The sequence below is a fragment of the Rhinolophus ferrumequinum genome, chromosome 5 (assembly GCF_004115265.2).
Source record: "Rhinolophus ferrumequinum isolate MPI-CBG mRhiFer1 chromosome 5, mRhiFer1_v1.p, whole genome shotgun sequence".
Taxonomy (NCBI): Eukaryota; Metazoa; Chordata; class Mammalia; order Chiroptera; family Rhinolophidae; genus Rhinolophus; species Rhinolophus ferrumequinum.
The window spans coordinates 29025504-29042764 of NC_046288.1; the positions used below are offsets into that span (position 1 = coordinate 29025504).

A 17261-nucleotide genomic window follows, 5' to 3' on the forward strand; every position below is an offset into this window, starting at 1 on the left:
CCTAAAGATTCTTTAAGGTCTGCTGCCTTTATATTCTTACGCATTTGACAGAGAGTCTCCAGGAAGAAGGATATCTTTTTTATTTTTTGTATGTAGAGGCATCTAATGGCAGCATTAGCATGGTGGCTGTGACACTAATATTGGAGCAATAAATTTAGCTACTTTGTATAGAAAGTAGTTGCACTTGAGCAAGGTCTGTAGAGTTTATTTTGGGAAGCTTGAAGATTTCCTAATGTTGATGAAAATTGAGTCTGACTTTAGAAACCTCAGGGGATAAATTGTGCTGATAATTGTTCTGAGTTGAACCTGAAGAAAATGCTGATGTGTTCACTCTTAAGCAAAGTGATTCATCATATAAACCTTATCATGGACAGGTCTGGCAGAGCAAAGAGAAATGAAGTAGGGAGTAAAAATTAAAGGAAAATGGAAATGAGAGCTATGACATACATTAGGAATTTTTAGGTCTTTTAGGAAGAGGTTGCTGAGTGGCAATATTCTTTACCATCTTAATTAATGGGTAAGTTCCCATTTACAGAAAGGTAAGCTTTCTGTGCCACATGCATGGAGCCCCTCACCCCTGACTCCACTGTGCTGTGCCCATGGGATTATTTTTGGACCTATGTGGCTACCCAGTCTGCTAGCTTTCAGGACCATGGCCAGCCCTGTTACATGGTACTGTAACAGGGTACTGACATTGCTGTGCTGGGCCCTCGTGACAGTGTCTATAATATGATACCCTTTCCAGGTGGTTTTACAGACACAGGGCCTCAACAATGGGATGGGACCAAAAAGATGAATATGTGTGAAACATCCACTGGGTACCCAACAAATACCCGTGAGGTAGAGTTATCAGGGGGTGCAGTCTTGTTATATGCAACTGGGGCAAGAGTCAGTGAAATTCAGTAATTACCGTTTCTGTGAGCCCATTTTTCTCTCAAAGGCTTGTGAATACCATACAAACCTCGATTATGTAGGGGAAATGATACTGTGGAAGGTAAAGTCTAGAAAAAGAGTCAAAAGTTTTGTTTCTCCATTAGTCAATTTAGTGACGGTGTTAATCAGTATTGGCTGCCATAACAAAATACCAGAGACTAGGTGGCTTAAACAACTGGAATTTATTTCTCACAGTTCTGGAGGCTGAGAAGTCCAAGATCAAGTTGCCAGGTGATTTGGTTCCCTGGTAGGAGCTCACTTCTTGGCTTGCAGACGGCAGCGTTCTCACCGTGTCCTCAGTCCTCACATAGTGGAGAGAAAGAAGAAGCAAATTCTCTGATGTCTGTTCTTAGAAAGGCACTAATCCCATCATGAGCGCCCCACTCCCATGACCTCATCTACACCTAATTACCTCCCAAGAGCCCCATCTCCAAATACCATCACATTGGGGGGTAGGGTTTTAACATATGAATTTTGGGGGGACAGAGTTCAGTCCATAATTGTTACATATTTTAGGTCATCAGTGAGGTTGCTACAACCCAAAATGACTGATGTGAATTTTATGTCTCTCTGATAGAGATTCTTGAGATAGTGAAATAATACTAATAATTTAAGTAATATAATTGGGATTAGTAACAAAAAGAATCAGTAGACCAAAAAAGGCTTTGAGCCAATGTTTTCTCATATGGCTTGTCCAGGAATTTTGTAGACAAAATTTATTTGATAGCTAGACCGTTGCTGAGAGTGCTTCTTTGTGAATGACTTAGCAGCATTTACAAAACATATATTAACATTACTGACAGCCTAGTTTTAATTTCTCCAACCTACTCTGTTGGCAGAGATTATGAAGAAGGAAGACAGAATTAGTTGGGGCATATAAGAGCTACCACCTTTTTATTCTAAAGAATTCTGGGTATCTTATATATATGATTCAAGTTCTGATAACTTTTTTGTAATGTAAACCATAGGTAAATTATTTTCTTTCAACATTTTGAAGATGAAAGGCTAAGATACATATATTTTCCAAAAATGTCTCAGCAAATTCCAGGGTTTATTACCTCTTGCTAGCTGAAATTGATCTAATTCTGCTCCTAAGTAAGATAGTTTGGTAGCATTCTGAAATCCAGGGTTTTAGTGCTGCTGACTCTTTATAGCTGAATAATAATGTCGTGGCATATTAAGGATAATTGTGATAATTGACAGCTTTTCATGTGTGGGAGTTTATTAATACATGGATACTTAAGTATTTTAAAAATTATCTATCTTAATGAATGCTATTTGGCTGTTTCAGTTTCTTAGCTAATTTGATACAGAAAAAGTAACCATCTAATTTATCTGTCTAGAGTCTGACAGCATGTAAATCAATAGTCATTTTCTGGATTTGTTGAGGCAGAGGTAGGTTAATGCATGGAGAAAGTCTAGATCACTTGTATAGATCACTCGAAGAAAACTCGGATTCTATAAAAACAGATTCTTCAATGCAATTAATTTGAAGATGCTAATAAGTGGATGGCCAATACAAGTTTCCTCTACTCTGACCCATTAAAATGGAGTCACAGACGTGTACATCAGGGTTCTTTTGGTTGCAAGTGACAAAAAAAAAAAAGTCAGTTCAATTTACTTTAAGCTAAAAGGGAAGGGAATCATCACATATGATTGAAAAGTAACTGACATGGCATGGCTGGATCTAGGTGCTTAAGTGATGGCATCAGGAACCTGTCTCAACCTCGGTTCTAAGTACTTCCATGTTTACTTTCTTCTCAGGCAGGTTTTTCCCTTAGGGTTGCAAGATGGCCATCTGCACTCAAAACTTTTATTACCATCTTAGCACCTTAGCATAAAGTGAAAATGTATTTCCCAGAAGTTCCAACGAAAGGCTGACACTTAGTTACTGTTCGGCCTGGATTAGGTGAAGTGTCTGCTCAAAAATTAATTGCTGTGGCCAAGAGGTGTGGTTTTCTCATTGTACAGACCTTTATTGCAGGGGGTGGATTCAGCCTCAAAGGACTTACAAATATGAAGGTGGTTCTCCAAAGGGAAATGGGATGTTGTTATCAGAAAAAGAAGCTAGGTTGCTGAATGGGCGGGAGTAACAGATAGCCACAGTGCAATGTGTGTGTGTGTTTTAAAGATTTATATATATATGAAACTTCGTTTACTCAGTTATTTTCATTTCTTATAGTTATAAATGTGAAAATGAAGTTTGAAGATTTTATATATACATTTAAGTGTATTTACAGAATACTACAGTGGTCTAATAATTAGGTAAATTGTGGAAGTTTTAACAACTGTGGTGTCGACCCACAAACTTGTATCTAAGAATGAAGGAAGGACAAAAAAAAAAAGAACGAAGGAGGGAAATGAATACTTAAAATGATAACTATGTGTACCAGTTGGTGATAGACATTAATAACTTAAAGAAATAAACATTTATTTCTTTTTGTACTTTGATTTTAGAGTTAAGACTTTACCAGATGGTGGACTTTGCCAGGAGAAAATACAAAATCCAGAAGTCCTTATTTAACCCACAGAACAGAATTTGCATATAAATTTGTCGTGCTCAGTATGAATTGTTCATTATGATAACTATTTCTATTAAAAAATTTTTTTTTTGGTAGCCTGCAGGGTGGCCACAGTGGGCTGCTTCCCAGACCAAAAATAAAAGGGCACAGTCACAAATTGACTATTGGTGTAATGAACCAAATGTTCAATTAATTTACTTTAGGACGATTTCATATGCCATTATAATTTCTGCCTCTTCTGAAATCCAGTACATTTATGTCTGTACTGTTCATGTGGCAATCTGATTTAAAAAAAAAAAAAAAAAGAGATCTTTTATTAGAGTGCGGTGGCTAAGAAATGGGCTTGAAAATAATACAACTGGATATGAGGTCATATCACTTACTAGTTTTGTGGTCTTGGGGAAGTCCTTGACCTCTTTATACTCAGTTTCCCCATTTGTAATATAAGAGTAAATGAGAGAAGAACAACAGTAGATATTTCATAGGCTTCAGTGAAATAAGTAATGTAATAAATGGAAAGCACTTAACTTAAGCTACAGCATAACCATTCCGAAATGTTAGTTATTGCATATTACATGTTTACTATTGTTATATGTTATCCCATTTATAAGCTCCTCAAGGATATGGAAATTATCTTAAAAATATTTTTGTGTTTCTTCAACAAATACTATAGTGTATTGCATCTACTAAAAATTAGTAAGTATTAAGTTACCAAATGAAAGAGTGTAGAACTATACTTCAATTATTGCTAAGCCTCAGGGTTTCCGTTTTGTCACACCATGTCTTTTTCCTACTCGCATTTAAAAAAGAGGCAGAGGAAAGAAGCAGAGAAAAAAATTATCATGAGAAATTGTGGCAGAATATATATTATTCATTTTTTAATTCATTGTTTTGCTTATTCTTTTCCCCATCCTTTCTTGTATAACTTCACTGTGTACTAGGCAGGTGCCAAGAATAGTTGAAATAAGGGATGAACCAGATGGTTGGCTTAGTAAAGGTGCAAAGACAAAGGACAGCAATGAATACCACACAAAGCAGTGGATAGTAAATGTCTTAATAGAAGTTCGGATTAAGTATTGTGGTCCCTCGGGTAGGAGGGATTGCATCTAGCAGAGGAAAATAGCTTACCTGAAGTGTTTATTCTTTTATTTGTGGCTTACTCAACATTGAATGGTGACTGTGTTTTGGTCACTGTGCAGCGAATGCAAAGATGGATTAGGGGAAGGGTAGAATAAGGACAGTTTTCAAAACTTAAGACATTTTCCATTTCAGAATTCTTAATGTAAGCTTCCCTTTGCAAATGCTTATGTTTTTATGTACTTGAAAATGTCCAAGATTTATGAAGCCAGATCTAATTCATTACTATTCAAAGTGACTATTAGGTGCAGGGTACTATGTCTTTGAGGAAGGTACGTAAAACACAGACACTGTCTTCCCGGATCTTGGTGATCTAGTTGGAGAGAAAAGTCACATCTACCATAGTTAGGTGATCATGAGAAAGCTGTATATTTGTTGGTACTAAATGAGTAAGTAGTTCAGACACAGTGTTTTTATGGTTTGAATAAAGGAGAGACTCACATTTCTGTGAATTGTTAGTGTAGGTTAATGGAAAAGGTAGTCTTTTCAACTGGGCCTTAGCAACTGAGTCAGAGTTAGAGAGGAGAGAAAAGAATATGAGGTTGGACAATTAAGTTCGTGAACTCATCCTAGAAAAAGTGCTACATACCTCGTTGCTGAATATCACTAGGGTCACCTTCGAAGTACTCCCCTTGGAAAGCTATGCACTGATGCTTGCGCCTAGTCCATGCTTCAAAGCAATTTTGGAACTCTTTTTCTGGAATGGCCATCAGAGCTGTCATCGTATTACCCTTGATGTCCTGAGTGTCATCAAAATGCCTACCTTTCAATATTTCCTTTATCTTTGGGTAAAGAAAGAAGTCATTGGGGCCAGATCAGGTGAGTAGGGAGGGTGTTCCAATACAGTTATTTGTTAACTGGCTAAAAACTCCCTCACAGACAGTGCTGTGTGAGCTGGTGCATTGTCGTGATGTAAGAGCCATGAATTGGTAAAAAGTTCAGGTCGTCTAACTTTTTCATGTAGCCTTTTCAGCACTTCTAAACAGTAAACTTGGTTAACTGTCCAGTTAGTACAAATTCATAATGAATAATCCCTTTGATCTCCAAAAAGGTTGGCAACATCGTTGCAACAAGTTCGCAAACTTCATTGTCAGACCTCGTAATCTATTCTGGAAAAGTGAAAAAGATCTGAAAATGAGCAGTATGTTCTGTCATAAGAACAGCTTCTGAGCTGCTGTGGGAGACAAAGTCCAACACACAAATTAGGGCCAGAATGATCTGAAAGGCAAACTGAAAGGAGACTGTCCTCTGGTGAGGCATGGTGGAGAGGATTCGTCTCACACATCATCTCTGACTGATGATAGCGGCTGCTCTGAGAGCAACCAAGTTCAGGCTCAGCAGGAGTGAATGTGATGACGTGTAAATGATGTCTGCCATGGGTGCTGGTAGTGGGAGTGGTATGGACAGCATTCCTGCCACATATCTGCCTTTCCTTTTGTTGGCAACGGGGATTGCGGTGCCCTGGGTCTTTCCGAGCCCTGCACAGCATCACGTTGTTATCCTGCAGGTAGACGCTGGTCAAAGATAAGCACACTGATGTAGGACCCTCCAGGAAATTCTACAGCTACTCAAAAAACCCAAAACTCATTCTAACCAGAGAACGGAATAAAAAAAAGAAGCAAGTCAAGGCAGACGGGAGGTATTAACTTGGCTTTGATCTACAGGTCTTCTGTTCTGACAAATGTGATTAGATAAATTTGGCAGTTTCTCTCTATCCTTCATTCTCTTCCTCCCTGTCACCATCTCTCATTTTCTCCAGGATCTCTTTTCCGATGAAACTAGGTTAGTTATTACTTAGAATCATAATCTATTCATCTGTAATACAAGTTGATTTTCGGATGCCCTGCCCCTGTATTAAAGTGAGGCTAAAAGGGCTTCATTATTTTCCGCTTGTTCTTTTATTGGCTGTTTCCTAGAATGTAGGTAATCTTTGTGTCTCATTACTGAAGGTACCTAATTAACCTAAGTAACATAGGCAGAACTGCTGGATTTTTTTCTTTCCTACCTTGTATGTTTTCAACATATAGGGGCTATTAAGGCCACTATCTCTGAGAGCGTTTTTTTATTAGAAGCTAGGCAGGTTTTGCAAGAACCAGCAATTTTTAAACTAATTTAAGCCTTGTATTTTAGCTACTATAATGATCATCATCATCCTGCTTTTTAGGTGAGGAATTTGAGACACAGAGCAATTACTTAACTTGTCTTAGGTCACACCACAAGTAAGTAGCCCAGTTTGGATTCAAACCCTGGTAGTTTGGCTCCAGAGTCTATACTTTTAATCTCAATGCAATGCTGTGTCTTGTGTTTAGCTCATTGAACCATTTGATCAAAACTTATGGGGCAAAAAATGAATTCTTGACATGATTCATTAGGGAGACTCTCACTCTGCATATCTTTATGTTAAGAATGATGTTAGAAATTGGGAAGGGTATTTGCTGGCCACAGAGGATGCCCCCTCCCACAGGTCTATACTTACAAAATTGCTGTGGCCTCCTGCTTCTAATTCCTGGAGAAGCTTAGGGGAGCAACTGAGGAAACAAATTGAAAAGAGTAGCAAGCTAGCTAATGACACACGATTCTGGAATTTTATCCCAAAGGGATTGTTATACTGGTTGCTCAGAGGCTGTATTTAATAAATAAGACAACTTAGGAAAGGTGCTTAAACATGGTGCCTAGAGAGGAAGACCCGGAGGTAACGTTACATCCTTCTTCCATTCCATTTTGCAGAAGTCACAGCTGAGTTGCTGTCTGATAAGAAGTGAGTCGTGTTTTCCTAACTTGAGAATGCCGGACTAGAGTAATGCGCTGTGGCTTAGAGCCGAGCCAAGATGTGTGCTGTCTGTGCCAGGGATTCGGTTATTTCAGCTTGAGAAACATTTATTCTCCTTAGAGTAGAGGTGGGGATATACCCATATCATATGTTTTAGAAATGGACAAAATGTTGATTCTCTAAATGTAGACTCCTCACTTCAAAAAGCTAGTTCTAACTCAGGGATCTTGGATGTTGAATGTTGATGAACATCAATCAAATTTGTTATTGTCAGTTTCAGAACCACTATGATCAATAAGTAACTATATTTTTATTAGTGTGAACACTATACTCCTTAGACGTATCATCCAGATTCCAAATTTTGCCGATGATTTCTAACCCTCCCATTATTGTTTTTTTCATGCCTTTCCTGATCCTCTAAAATAATTACACATCCTCTTTCTTGACTGGAAAGGCATTGTAAATGTTTTTACACAAAGTCCTGGAACTTTAGAATTTTTTCCTCCCAGTTACATTAAGAAATTTCAAATCCATTTTTTTTTTTCTAATTACAGAAGTAAAACATTGTATCCTGAATTAATAATATGTGTTCAATTACCTTATTTTAATATTTTGCAAGCACAGTTCATAGATACTTTTGTTTGTTGGTTTATGTACTAGTTCATTTTTTCACTTTACTAATTAATTGATTAATTAATTACTTAATGTTTGTTTCCCTTTCTAGCATGTAAACTTGATAGCAACAGGGCTCTTTTTGTCAAGTTCTTTGCTTTATCTTCAGAGCCTGAAACAAAGCCTATTTAGAGCATAGACAGTACTCAAATATTTGCTGAATGAATATATGAATGAATTGTGAACATTTCAGAATTGATAGAAAAATGAAAGGAAGAAAATAGAAGCCCTAGAAATAAACATTTAAAAGATACAAGCAGTCTTTACTTTGCATAGTAGTGCAGGACCATAAAAATAACTATGCAAGCTGAAATTATGCAAAACAATCCTAATAATCGATAGAAATAGTTTCTATTATTCTTTGACCTTTAAAAAATTTGCCAAGTTATTAAAATTGTTCTTGCTGTTGGCTCTAAAGTCACTGGGAAATGAAAACATATAGTAAAACTGAGATTTATTTATTTACTCTAATTTAAAACATTAGAGACATTAAGATTAAAGAGACTGATTTTTCTTTTTAAATCTCATCAGAAGTAGTTTGAATACGTAGTACTTGTTTTCTTGCTGTAGTACAACTAATGAAATGGAGCAAGCATCTTTTCTATGCCCAAATTGTCATACTTCTCTGTAAGTTTGGATCAGCTTCCAACATTTTATCCTTTGTGCTTTCCATGTCAAGACATGGCTCTGAGAATTCCTTTAATGTGTAGGGTTTTTTTTTTCCCCAAGTGTTATTTCTTCTGGAATTGTGCTATCCTTTTCGTACACCCACCTTCCTTATTTACGTTAATGAATGCCTTCACTAAGTTCCTCCACTATGTATTTAGTTTGTCAAATGGCCAACCAATGGCAGCGTTTTCTACATTGCCATGATCAGCTAGGGCTTCCAGAACTCCATTTACATTTGATTACAGATTTCACTTCCAGTGTCATCACTTTTTGTTTCTGTAGTGTAATCTTTGTTGGCTGCAACTCCCTCTTGTGAGTATCAATGTTGTATGAATTTATCATGGGGAGATATGAAAGCAACACAACTACACACTTTGCTGTCTGTACATGAAGAACTGGATAACAAATGTGTAGTGGTCAATTACTGACGGACTTTGAAAGACTCATTGTGATTGGTCACTGATCATGAGGCACATGTTATTTACATAGTAATTGTGGACTAAAGAGGTAGCAGTGAAGTCTGTACTTTATGCAATTTCTCATAGTTAACATACCATGCTAACTAAAATTTGTACTGTGTTGTTAGGGGACTAGTGCTATTTAACTAAACTGTGGTAACTGAAATTCACGCATATTGGAACCCTGCAAAGTGAGGGCTCCCTAGATTCCAGACTAGTGTGTGTGTGTGTGTGTGTGTGTGTGTGTTTCTTTACTGGAGTGGAATCACTTTATGCTTTATGCATATAACTTTGCAATTTTATTTATTTAATATTATATGGTATACATCAAAAAACCAATAATCTTGACTTCATGTTTTATGACTATATGGTATTTTATTGAATAGTTATACTGTAGTTTTTTAACCAGTCCTCCTTTTTGAACATTTATTCTTTTTCTATTTTTCTCAGTAATAAACAATGCTGCAGTGGTCACCCCTTCTTGTAGCTGAGTCTTTGAGATAATGACTATTATTTGTTTGAAATAAATGTCCTGTGATAGAATTACTGGCTCACAGGATACATATACTTTTGAAACATTTCTGTATCCTTTGAAATTTCAGAGAATTGTTCCCATTTATACTCCAACCAGTGACAATAAATTTCCTACATCCTTGCTAATAGTGGACATTATCGTTCTTTTTAATTTTGCAATTTTAATAGATAAAACATGTATCTTATTTTAATAGTTTTGATTACTAGTTAGGTTGAATATTTTTCATGGGTTTATTTGTAGTAAATATATTTTTATCTATGTAATTTATTCTTGTCCTGTATTATAGTAGTTTTCAGATGGTAAGGATTTTCTTGTTATTTATTTAGTTTTTTGGTTGAGTACATGTATCCCTACATATTTATGTGCATATATACATATACATATTTACATATGTATGTGTATGTGTATATGTATATACGTATGTATATATACATACAAACATACATATGCATATATATGTATGTATGTATATATACACACATATGGATATATCTGTGTACCTGGATTGCATTTATATGTATATAACATTCTTAGTTTTACGTAGGGATTATAAAGAGTATCTGTGGACCTTAGTTTTGTAACATGACTATCAGTTTCCAAATGCTATCTTTTTTTAAAGGAAAAAAGAATGGGAAAATAACCCATGAACTGGAGAAGATGCTAGTTAATTTTTCATTACATTATTTTCAGGAGATGGGGTCAAAAGGAGCTAGTAGGGAATTCAATTATGTACTTCAGTGTGGTGAAAAAAATTTTTTTTCCCTCAGGTGTACAATATTTTACTTGGACTTGTTTTTCAAATGCACTGAAGTGTGACTAAACATTTTTGGGTACTGCCATTATGTAAAGAAGAGGTCCCATCTTGTTAAATATTATTTCATCGACTTTGTAGTTAGCCAGTTATGGGCAGCGAGGAGCCTGTGAGGGCATGGGCATTGGACAGAGGGAGGGTGTGTAGGAGGTGGGCACCTGGGGGGAAACTCAGGATTGGGGTGCTGTGTTGCCCCCTCCCACTGTTGTAGGAAAACTGATTGGCTCAAGCTGGTTTCTGTCTAATAATTTTGGATGGGTCATAAGTGGAGAAGGAGGGAAAGTCATGTGGTTGGACCTCAGCTCATCTGAGGGCTAAAGGTTCTTTGTCATATACCACACAGAACTAGAGCATTGTCCTTTTGGAGAGTGGTGGGGCGCTGAGATACAGTTTTAAACCAAAGGAACAGAGAAGGGCTTTGATTTTTCATCTTTAGGTTGGAGACAAGGGAGGCTCAGCAAGGAAGATGTCCACTGAAAATGTGGATGGGAAGCCCAACAGCGTTGGGGACAGAGGAAGAGCTTGGAGCTACAGTTTCCTCAGGGTTGTGCAGCCAGTATTTAATCACAGTATTTTCACTTCTGCAGTCTCTCCCGCCGCAGAGCGCATCCGATTCATCTTGGGCGAGGAGGATGACAGCCCAGCACCCCCTCAGCTCTTCACTGAGCTGGATGAGCTGCTGTCCGTGGATGGGCAGGAGATGGAGTGGAAGGAGACCGCAAGGTGAGGCATGGCCGACTGTGTGCAGTACTTACCTGTGGAAACAAGTGTGGGGCGAGAGAGTTGAGTCTGTCAGTGAATACCTTTCTCTAACCTTAGCATTTTGCAAAACTGGTGAGCATGATGTTGGCTGGGTTAAGGAGTCAAATAATTATTTTTCTTCTCTTTTACATTGACATAGATGCAGGAGACCCTTTATTTCACTATTGAAGCATTGTTTCATGGATCCATATTGTAATAATTTTAACCTTAATAAGGAATTAGTAGTAAATCTCCATTTGTGTGCTATTTAATAGTGAAATATTTTAGAAATAAACTCAAGTACCCAAACAAGATAGCCTAGAGATATGTATCCATAGTCTCCACATGCCAAGGTATCTTGTGAGATCATGTCTGATTTATTCCCCATTCCATTAGAAGGAGGTTGCAAAGACAGTGACTGGTACCCACCAACTTACTATTATTCCAAGTAAAAACTTGCCATCTTTTAAATATCCAGTGAAAGTAAGTAGAAGGTTCACCTGAATTTGGAATTTAGAGACCTGAGTTCAATTTCAGACTGACACCTGTTAGCTACATAACACTCAGTTAATCAGAACTTTGTTTTCATCAATAGAGTATATAATAATGCCTATTACATATAATGTATATGCACACTATATAGGATATGTTATATATGTAAATATAATGTACAATATATGTCTAATTATGTCACATATATACTTGTGTGTATATATGGAAATTCTTTGTAAATTGTTAAGCCTTATACAAATATCTAAGGTTTGGTTAATCTCACAATAACAGAGCCTTTCTTTGCTTCCTTCTTTCTACATATATATTTAGTTATTTATTCCATACTAAATCTGCTATGACATGTAACAATTATATAATATAAAGACTTTGATATAATGCAGTTATTGGCATCTCATTTTCATCATTACATGAAGATTCAATGTAGTTCACTTTCACAAACAGAATATTATTAAGATATGCTTTTTATCTTTTATAGGCTGTAATGCAATTCAAATCAATTAAATTGAACCAGAGTTTTTTTGAATGCATAGAATATGTTGCATACTGTTTTTAGGTACTGGGAATACACAAGTGAATATTTTCATTCATTGCTCTTTTAGGGCCTCTTTTCATGATACGGTAATAGTCTCTTATTCCATTTCTCAGCACCAATAACCTGGATATTAAAAGTCTTCCATAAAGTATAGTTTTAGTTCATAAACCGTCTTCCAAAAGAAGGATTTTGAAGCAAAAACTTTTACTGGTATCTTGATTTCATTCTTTCTTTTCCTTCTAACAGGAAAAAAAAATGGAGTGGGAATTGTAGACTCACACTGGTGCAGCCTGAACTAAGTGTTGGGGAGATTTTGGCCTAGTCTTTGCTTTGTTGCTAACTAGCTATTTATCTTTGGGCAAGTCATGTAATCATGTAGTCTCCTTGAGTTTGAGTTTTCTATTCTATAAAATGAGGATCATATTGGGTTGCATCCTCTCTAACATCATGCATATCTTACAGCTTTTAAAATCCCATCCCTGTGTGTATACTGTTGTAGTCAGCAGTGACTAGAAGAGCTACTTTGATTCGTATTTTTATCTAAAAATTCTGTGTGAGTACCTATATAGAGTAGAATTCAGATACGCCATTCTGTTTTTCTTTTACTCAAATAAAGACTACACTTTATTTTATATGACCCCTGGTCCCAGAAATGCGGACAGATCACAGTTCACTCTATAGGTAATTCGGACACAGTGTTTTCCTTTAAGTTTCTTAAAGGAGTAAGATGGTCTTGAATACTTTACCATCCTTAAAGACTTTATTTCCTTGTGAATGTGTGTGTCATTTGGGTGATGTCATTAGTCCCTGAGAGACTATACTGCTGGAGAAGAAGTGTGGTGAGAGTACGCCATGTGTTGGGGGTGGGGGAAGCTGTCCAGGAAGAATCATATGTATAGTCTACACTCTGTAACTTTTCCTATATAGGACTTGTCACAATGTATGCTTAATTAATAGAATTACTATTAAGCATACATGTGGTGTTATTGCTTCTGTTTTATCTCCCGGATTACACTAATTCCTCTGAAGGCAGGGACCACCATGTCTGTTTTTCACTATTGTATTACCAGTGCCTTGTTGTGCATGGATACGTGATAAGTGCTGAATAAAATTTTTTGCAGGTGATTAGTTGAGAACTGATTGCCTTAGAAACAGCATACACATACTACTTTCTTAGAAATATTACTTGACCAAATTTGGAGTTCTGTAAAAATCCACCTGTTTCTGATTGATGCACAGCTGAATGACAGACTCAAGGTGCCCAGTACATCATTAATAATGCTCAGAAGAGGACCTAAATTTGATGTTTCAAACTAATTCATCATTATGCTATGCCATCTGCATTTAGTTTTCTAGCCCAGACTTCTTGCTTTATTTGGTAGGAAACAAATAATTGAAGGGCTAATAGGCATCTCAAAACAACATGTGTAGAACTGAACTTCTGATTTACCCACTTCAGATAATACTCCTACACAGTTCCCTCCCCACCACAATGGATAACTCCGTTTTTCTAGTTGCTCAAGTCAGAAACATTGGAGTCTTCTTTGACTCCTGTCTTTCTCTACACCCTTTACTTGATCCACTGGTGAATCCTATCTATTTTACCCTCAAAGATGTATTCAGAATCTCACCATATCCACATTCAGTACCACCACCACCCTGGTCCAAGCCACCATCATCTCTCACCTAGATTACTGCAAAAGCTTCTTAATTAGTCCACCTCTCTGCACCTGCCCTTGCCTCCTCATGAACTGTCCACCGTGATCTCTTTGACTTTGTCTACTTCTCCACCTCTTGTTCCTCTGCTTCAGCCTCCCTGGCCAGTCATGTTCCTGTGCCAGGGACTTGGCCCTTCTGTCTGAAATGCTCTCCCTGCCACATCCCCACAGTTACCTACATGGCTCATGTTTTTTTACCCCCTTCAGGTCTTTATTCAAATACGACCTTCTCAGTGACTGCCCTTTCTACAATGGAAATCTTCTCCCAACACTCTCTGTCCCCTCTCCTCCGTCATTTATGTCCATAGTACTTCGCAGCGTTGAGCATATCATACCTCTAATCTTTTCTTCCCAATAAAATAAAAACTCCATTCATGAAGGCAGGAATTTTTGGTTGTTTTGTTCACTACTGTAGTCCTAGTACCTACAAGTACCTGGCACACAATCCATAATCAAGAAATATGTTTCAATAGAATGAATGGAGAAATTGAACCTTGATTCTTAGTTTGTTGCTCCACTGAAATCCTGCTGGGAGGTTTGGAGGTGATTGTACCTCAGGAAATCATTCAGATTTTCAGTGAATTGTACTTCCTGCAACATACTCTGCTTCAGAATGTTTTTGCAGTAATTTTTGACTGCCATTTATGATGTCCCATTTCCAGACATGATAGGGAATCCCCCACCCCACTCCGCCATGGAAAGCTCTGAAACCTACCAGACTAAAAAAAAAAGTGTAGTGCTTAGAAGGTATTTGCTTTATATATGAAAAATGCAGCATCAATATTTTTCTGGCTAACTTATAAAATTGAGAATTTTTTTTGATTTTTTTTTTTTTTTTTGGTGAAAAACCTCAATTAACAGACTATTTCGTTCCATAGAGAACTAACCTGCCAGACTTCTCCTGCTTAATGTAGTTTGTACTATAAGCCCATATCCCCACGGAACACAATCCTACCCCTTTTAAACTCTCCCTTTTAATGTTTACTACCTTTTGGCTGACTAATGATTTGATTTCACCAAGAATATCCTATATTGAATCTTAGCATTACTGCAGTTTCAGTCCTACTTCAGGAGTTCAGGTTTGCTCTGTGTCTCAAAAAATAAAGAGAATGATTTCAGTAGTAGGAAAAATATTTAGGTCTTGGAAAGCACAGTAGTCAGGTAAAACTATGAACAAGGGAAGCCTTTATTTACGTGAATTTTGAAGTACAGCTATCTCTACCACTCTCTTTGTTTCACTTCTTTTTCCTGCTCTTCCCTTTCTTAAAAATTAGAACTTTGAATTTTCACTGGCTCTTCCAACATGGAGCGCAAGTCGAAGACTGTGCAAAGGGTAGAACGCTCAGACCTGAGAAGTGTATATGGTCAGTGGAATGCAGAGAACACTGTTTTAAGGAGTAGTCCTAAGTGTTAGGTCATTAGAATATTGACATTTAGTAAGGTAGCAGTAATTATAATAGACTATTTGGTATCAGGGAAGAAGCTTATGTTCCTCATTAACAATTTCTAGATAGCTAGGCATTAGTTAATGGATTCATGAAGCAAACTGGTAAACGAATAAGTCATGGGCCAGCTTTGGTGATGGCCCAAAGCCAGGAAGAAGGGCTACCACTACCCCCTGCTACCCCCAAACTATTTCAGTTGGTGATGTCTGTGCAAAAATCATTATTGGCTTTCACTTTCCCTTCAGCAACTCTTCAGATGGGCAATGTTGGAAGAGGTGAACTGTTATAAGACTATATGTTAAAGATCACTCCCCCAATGTGATTCACATTTTACTGCCAAACAAGTAACACCATCACAAGTTTCAACAAACACAGCAAGCCAAAAAAGGAAAAGGGTATTGATGTTTCACTTTTAATGGAACAGCACAAAGGAACAGCCATTTGTCTTTCTGCTCTGCACACTGACCTGACATACCCCTGGACAACCTGGTTCCAGGGCCTGGCCACCAAACACAGACACGTGCACTTACCCTGGGGGTTTGGAGAGGGACCACTGTCTTCGCAATCTCCACTGACCTCTATCTTTCCTCTACTGGATTACTTCGGAAAATTCCATTCAGACCGTGTTTATTTTTTCGGTAAGAAAAAGGCTGAAGGAAAATAAGTTTAATCACTTGTGTAATTATATGTAGTTACAAAATACATATAACTTTTACAACAACATACACAGAACTTTATGTAACTTTTATATAACTTTTATAAGTATGCATACATGTAACTTTATAACTTTTATACATACACATAACTTTTACATAACATTTATAACAACATACAGATAACTTTTGCAATAACTTTCACAGTTGATCTAAAAATTTAAGAATTCTCCTTAAAAACATCTCTTACGCCAGATACACACTAGCACTGGCTGCTTTTTTATGTGTGATGAGGCACTTATTAGTTAGGAAGAAATTTTATCATCATTTTGATAGTTTTATGAAGTTGGAGTATAATCTAGGGTGAAGGTCATGTCTATTTTCCACAGTAAAACTGGCATGTTTTTAAGTTAGAGGTTTTGTCTTTTCTTAATTATATTTAATCATATGATTGGAAAATTGCAAAATTCAATGATTCCCAGTGGGCCTTCTGTTTCTTCAACAAGCGAGTTGAAATACTGTTTGGTTGGCAGTCACTCAAAGTGTGTTAAACTTCAGTGTACTTTATCATTATTCTTCTAAGACCTTGGAATAAATAAACTTCACCTAATAAACTACTCTTCCAAGGTTACAACAGTTCTATAATTGCAAGCATTTGAAAAGCCAACTTCTGAAATTAATTTTCCTGTAACATGTCAAGTACCAAGCAGAAGGAAAAGTAGGAAACTTACTGCTAATATATGGTTATTCCTAGTTATTATGAAGAGAGAGAGTGGCTTTTAGTACATTTTACAGTAAGAATGTCTGGTGTTTTTTTTTTTAAGAAAAATAATTGCACGGTTCTGAAGCACCTTTACAAATTCATTGGCACTCAGATAGCTGAACTTTGGTTCCTTGACCTTAGCCTTTTCTTTAATGGGTTCTGGTTTGAGTTGAGTAGTTTTCAGTTTTTTTGTTTTCAAATTTGTCCTTGATATGTGAGGATAGACATAGCATGTACAGTTTCTGAAATGAAACTACCTGCAAATAATCTGTTTTAATGGTCAAACCATTACTTTATGCCTGAATGCAAATGTTGGAAGTATAATCAGTTCCTTAAACAATTACATCAATATATTTTAAAGGAATTGTATAGTCACTATTCCAGAGCTT

General features: G+C 36.8%; 1 protein-coding gene across 11 annotated transcripts in view; it reads left to right on the plus strand.

Annotated features, from left to right (window-relative positions):
* The window catches only part of SLC4A4 (solute carrier family 4 member 4), a 348583-nt gene that overhangs the window by 144689 nt on the left and 186633 nt on the right, over positions 1 to 17261 (plus strand). For all 11 annotated transcript variants that reach the window (XM_033105862.1, XM_033105858.1, XM_033105861.1 and 8 more), the window contains one exon: positions 11095 to 11230. In XM_033105862.1, the coding sequence (XP_032961753.1) occupies positions 11095 to 11230 (136 nt within the window). The remainder of the gene's footprint in view (positions 1 to 11094; positions 11231 to 17261) is intronic.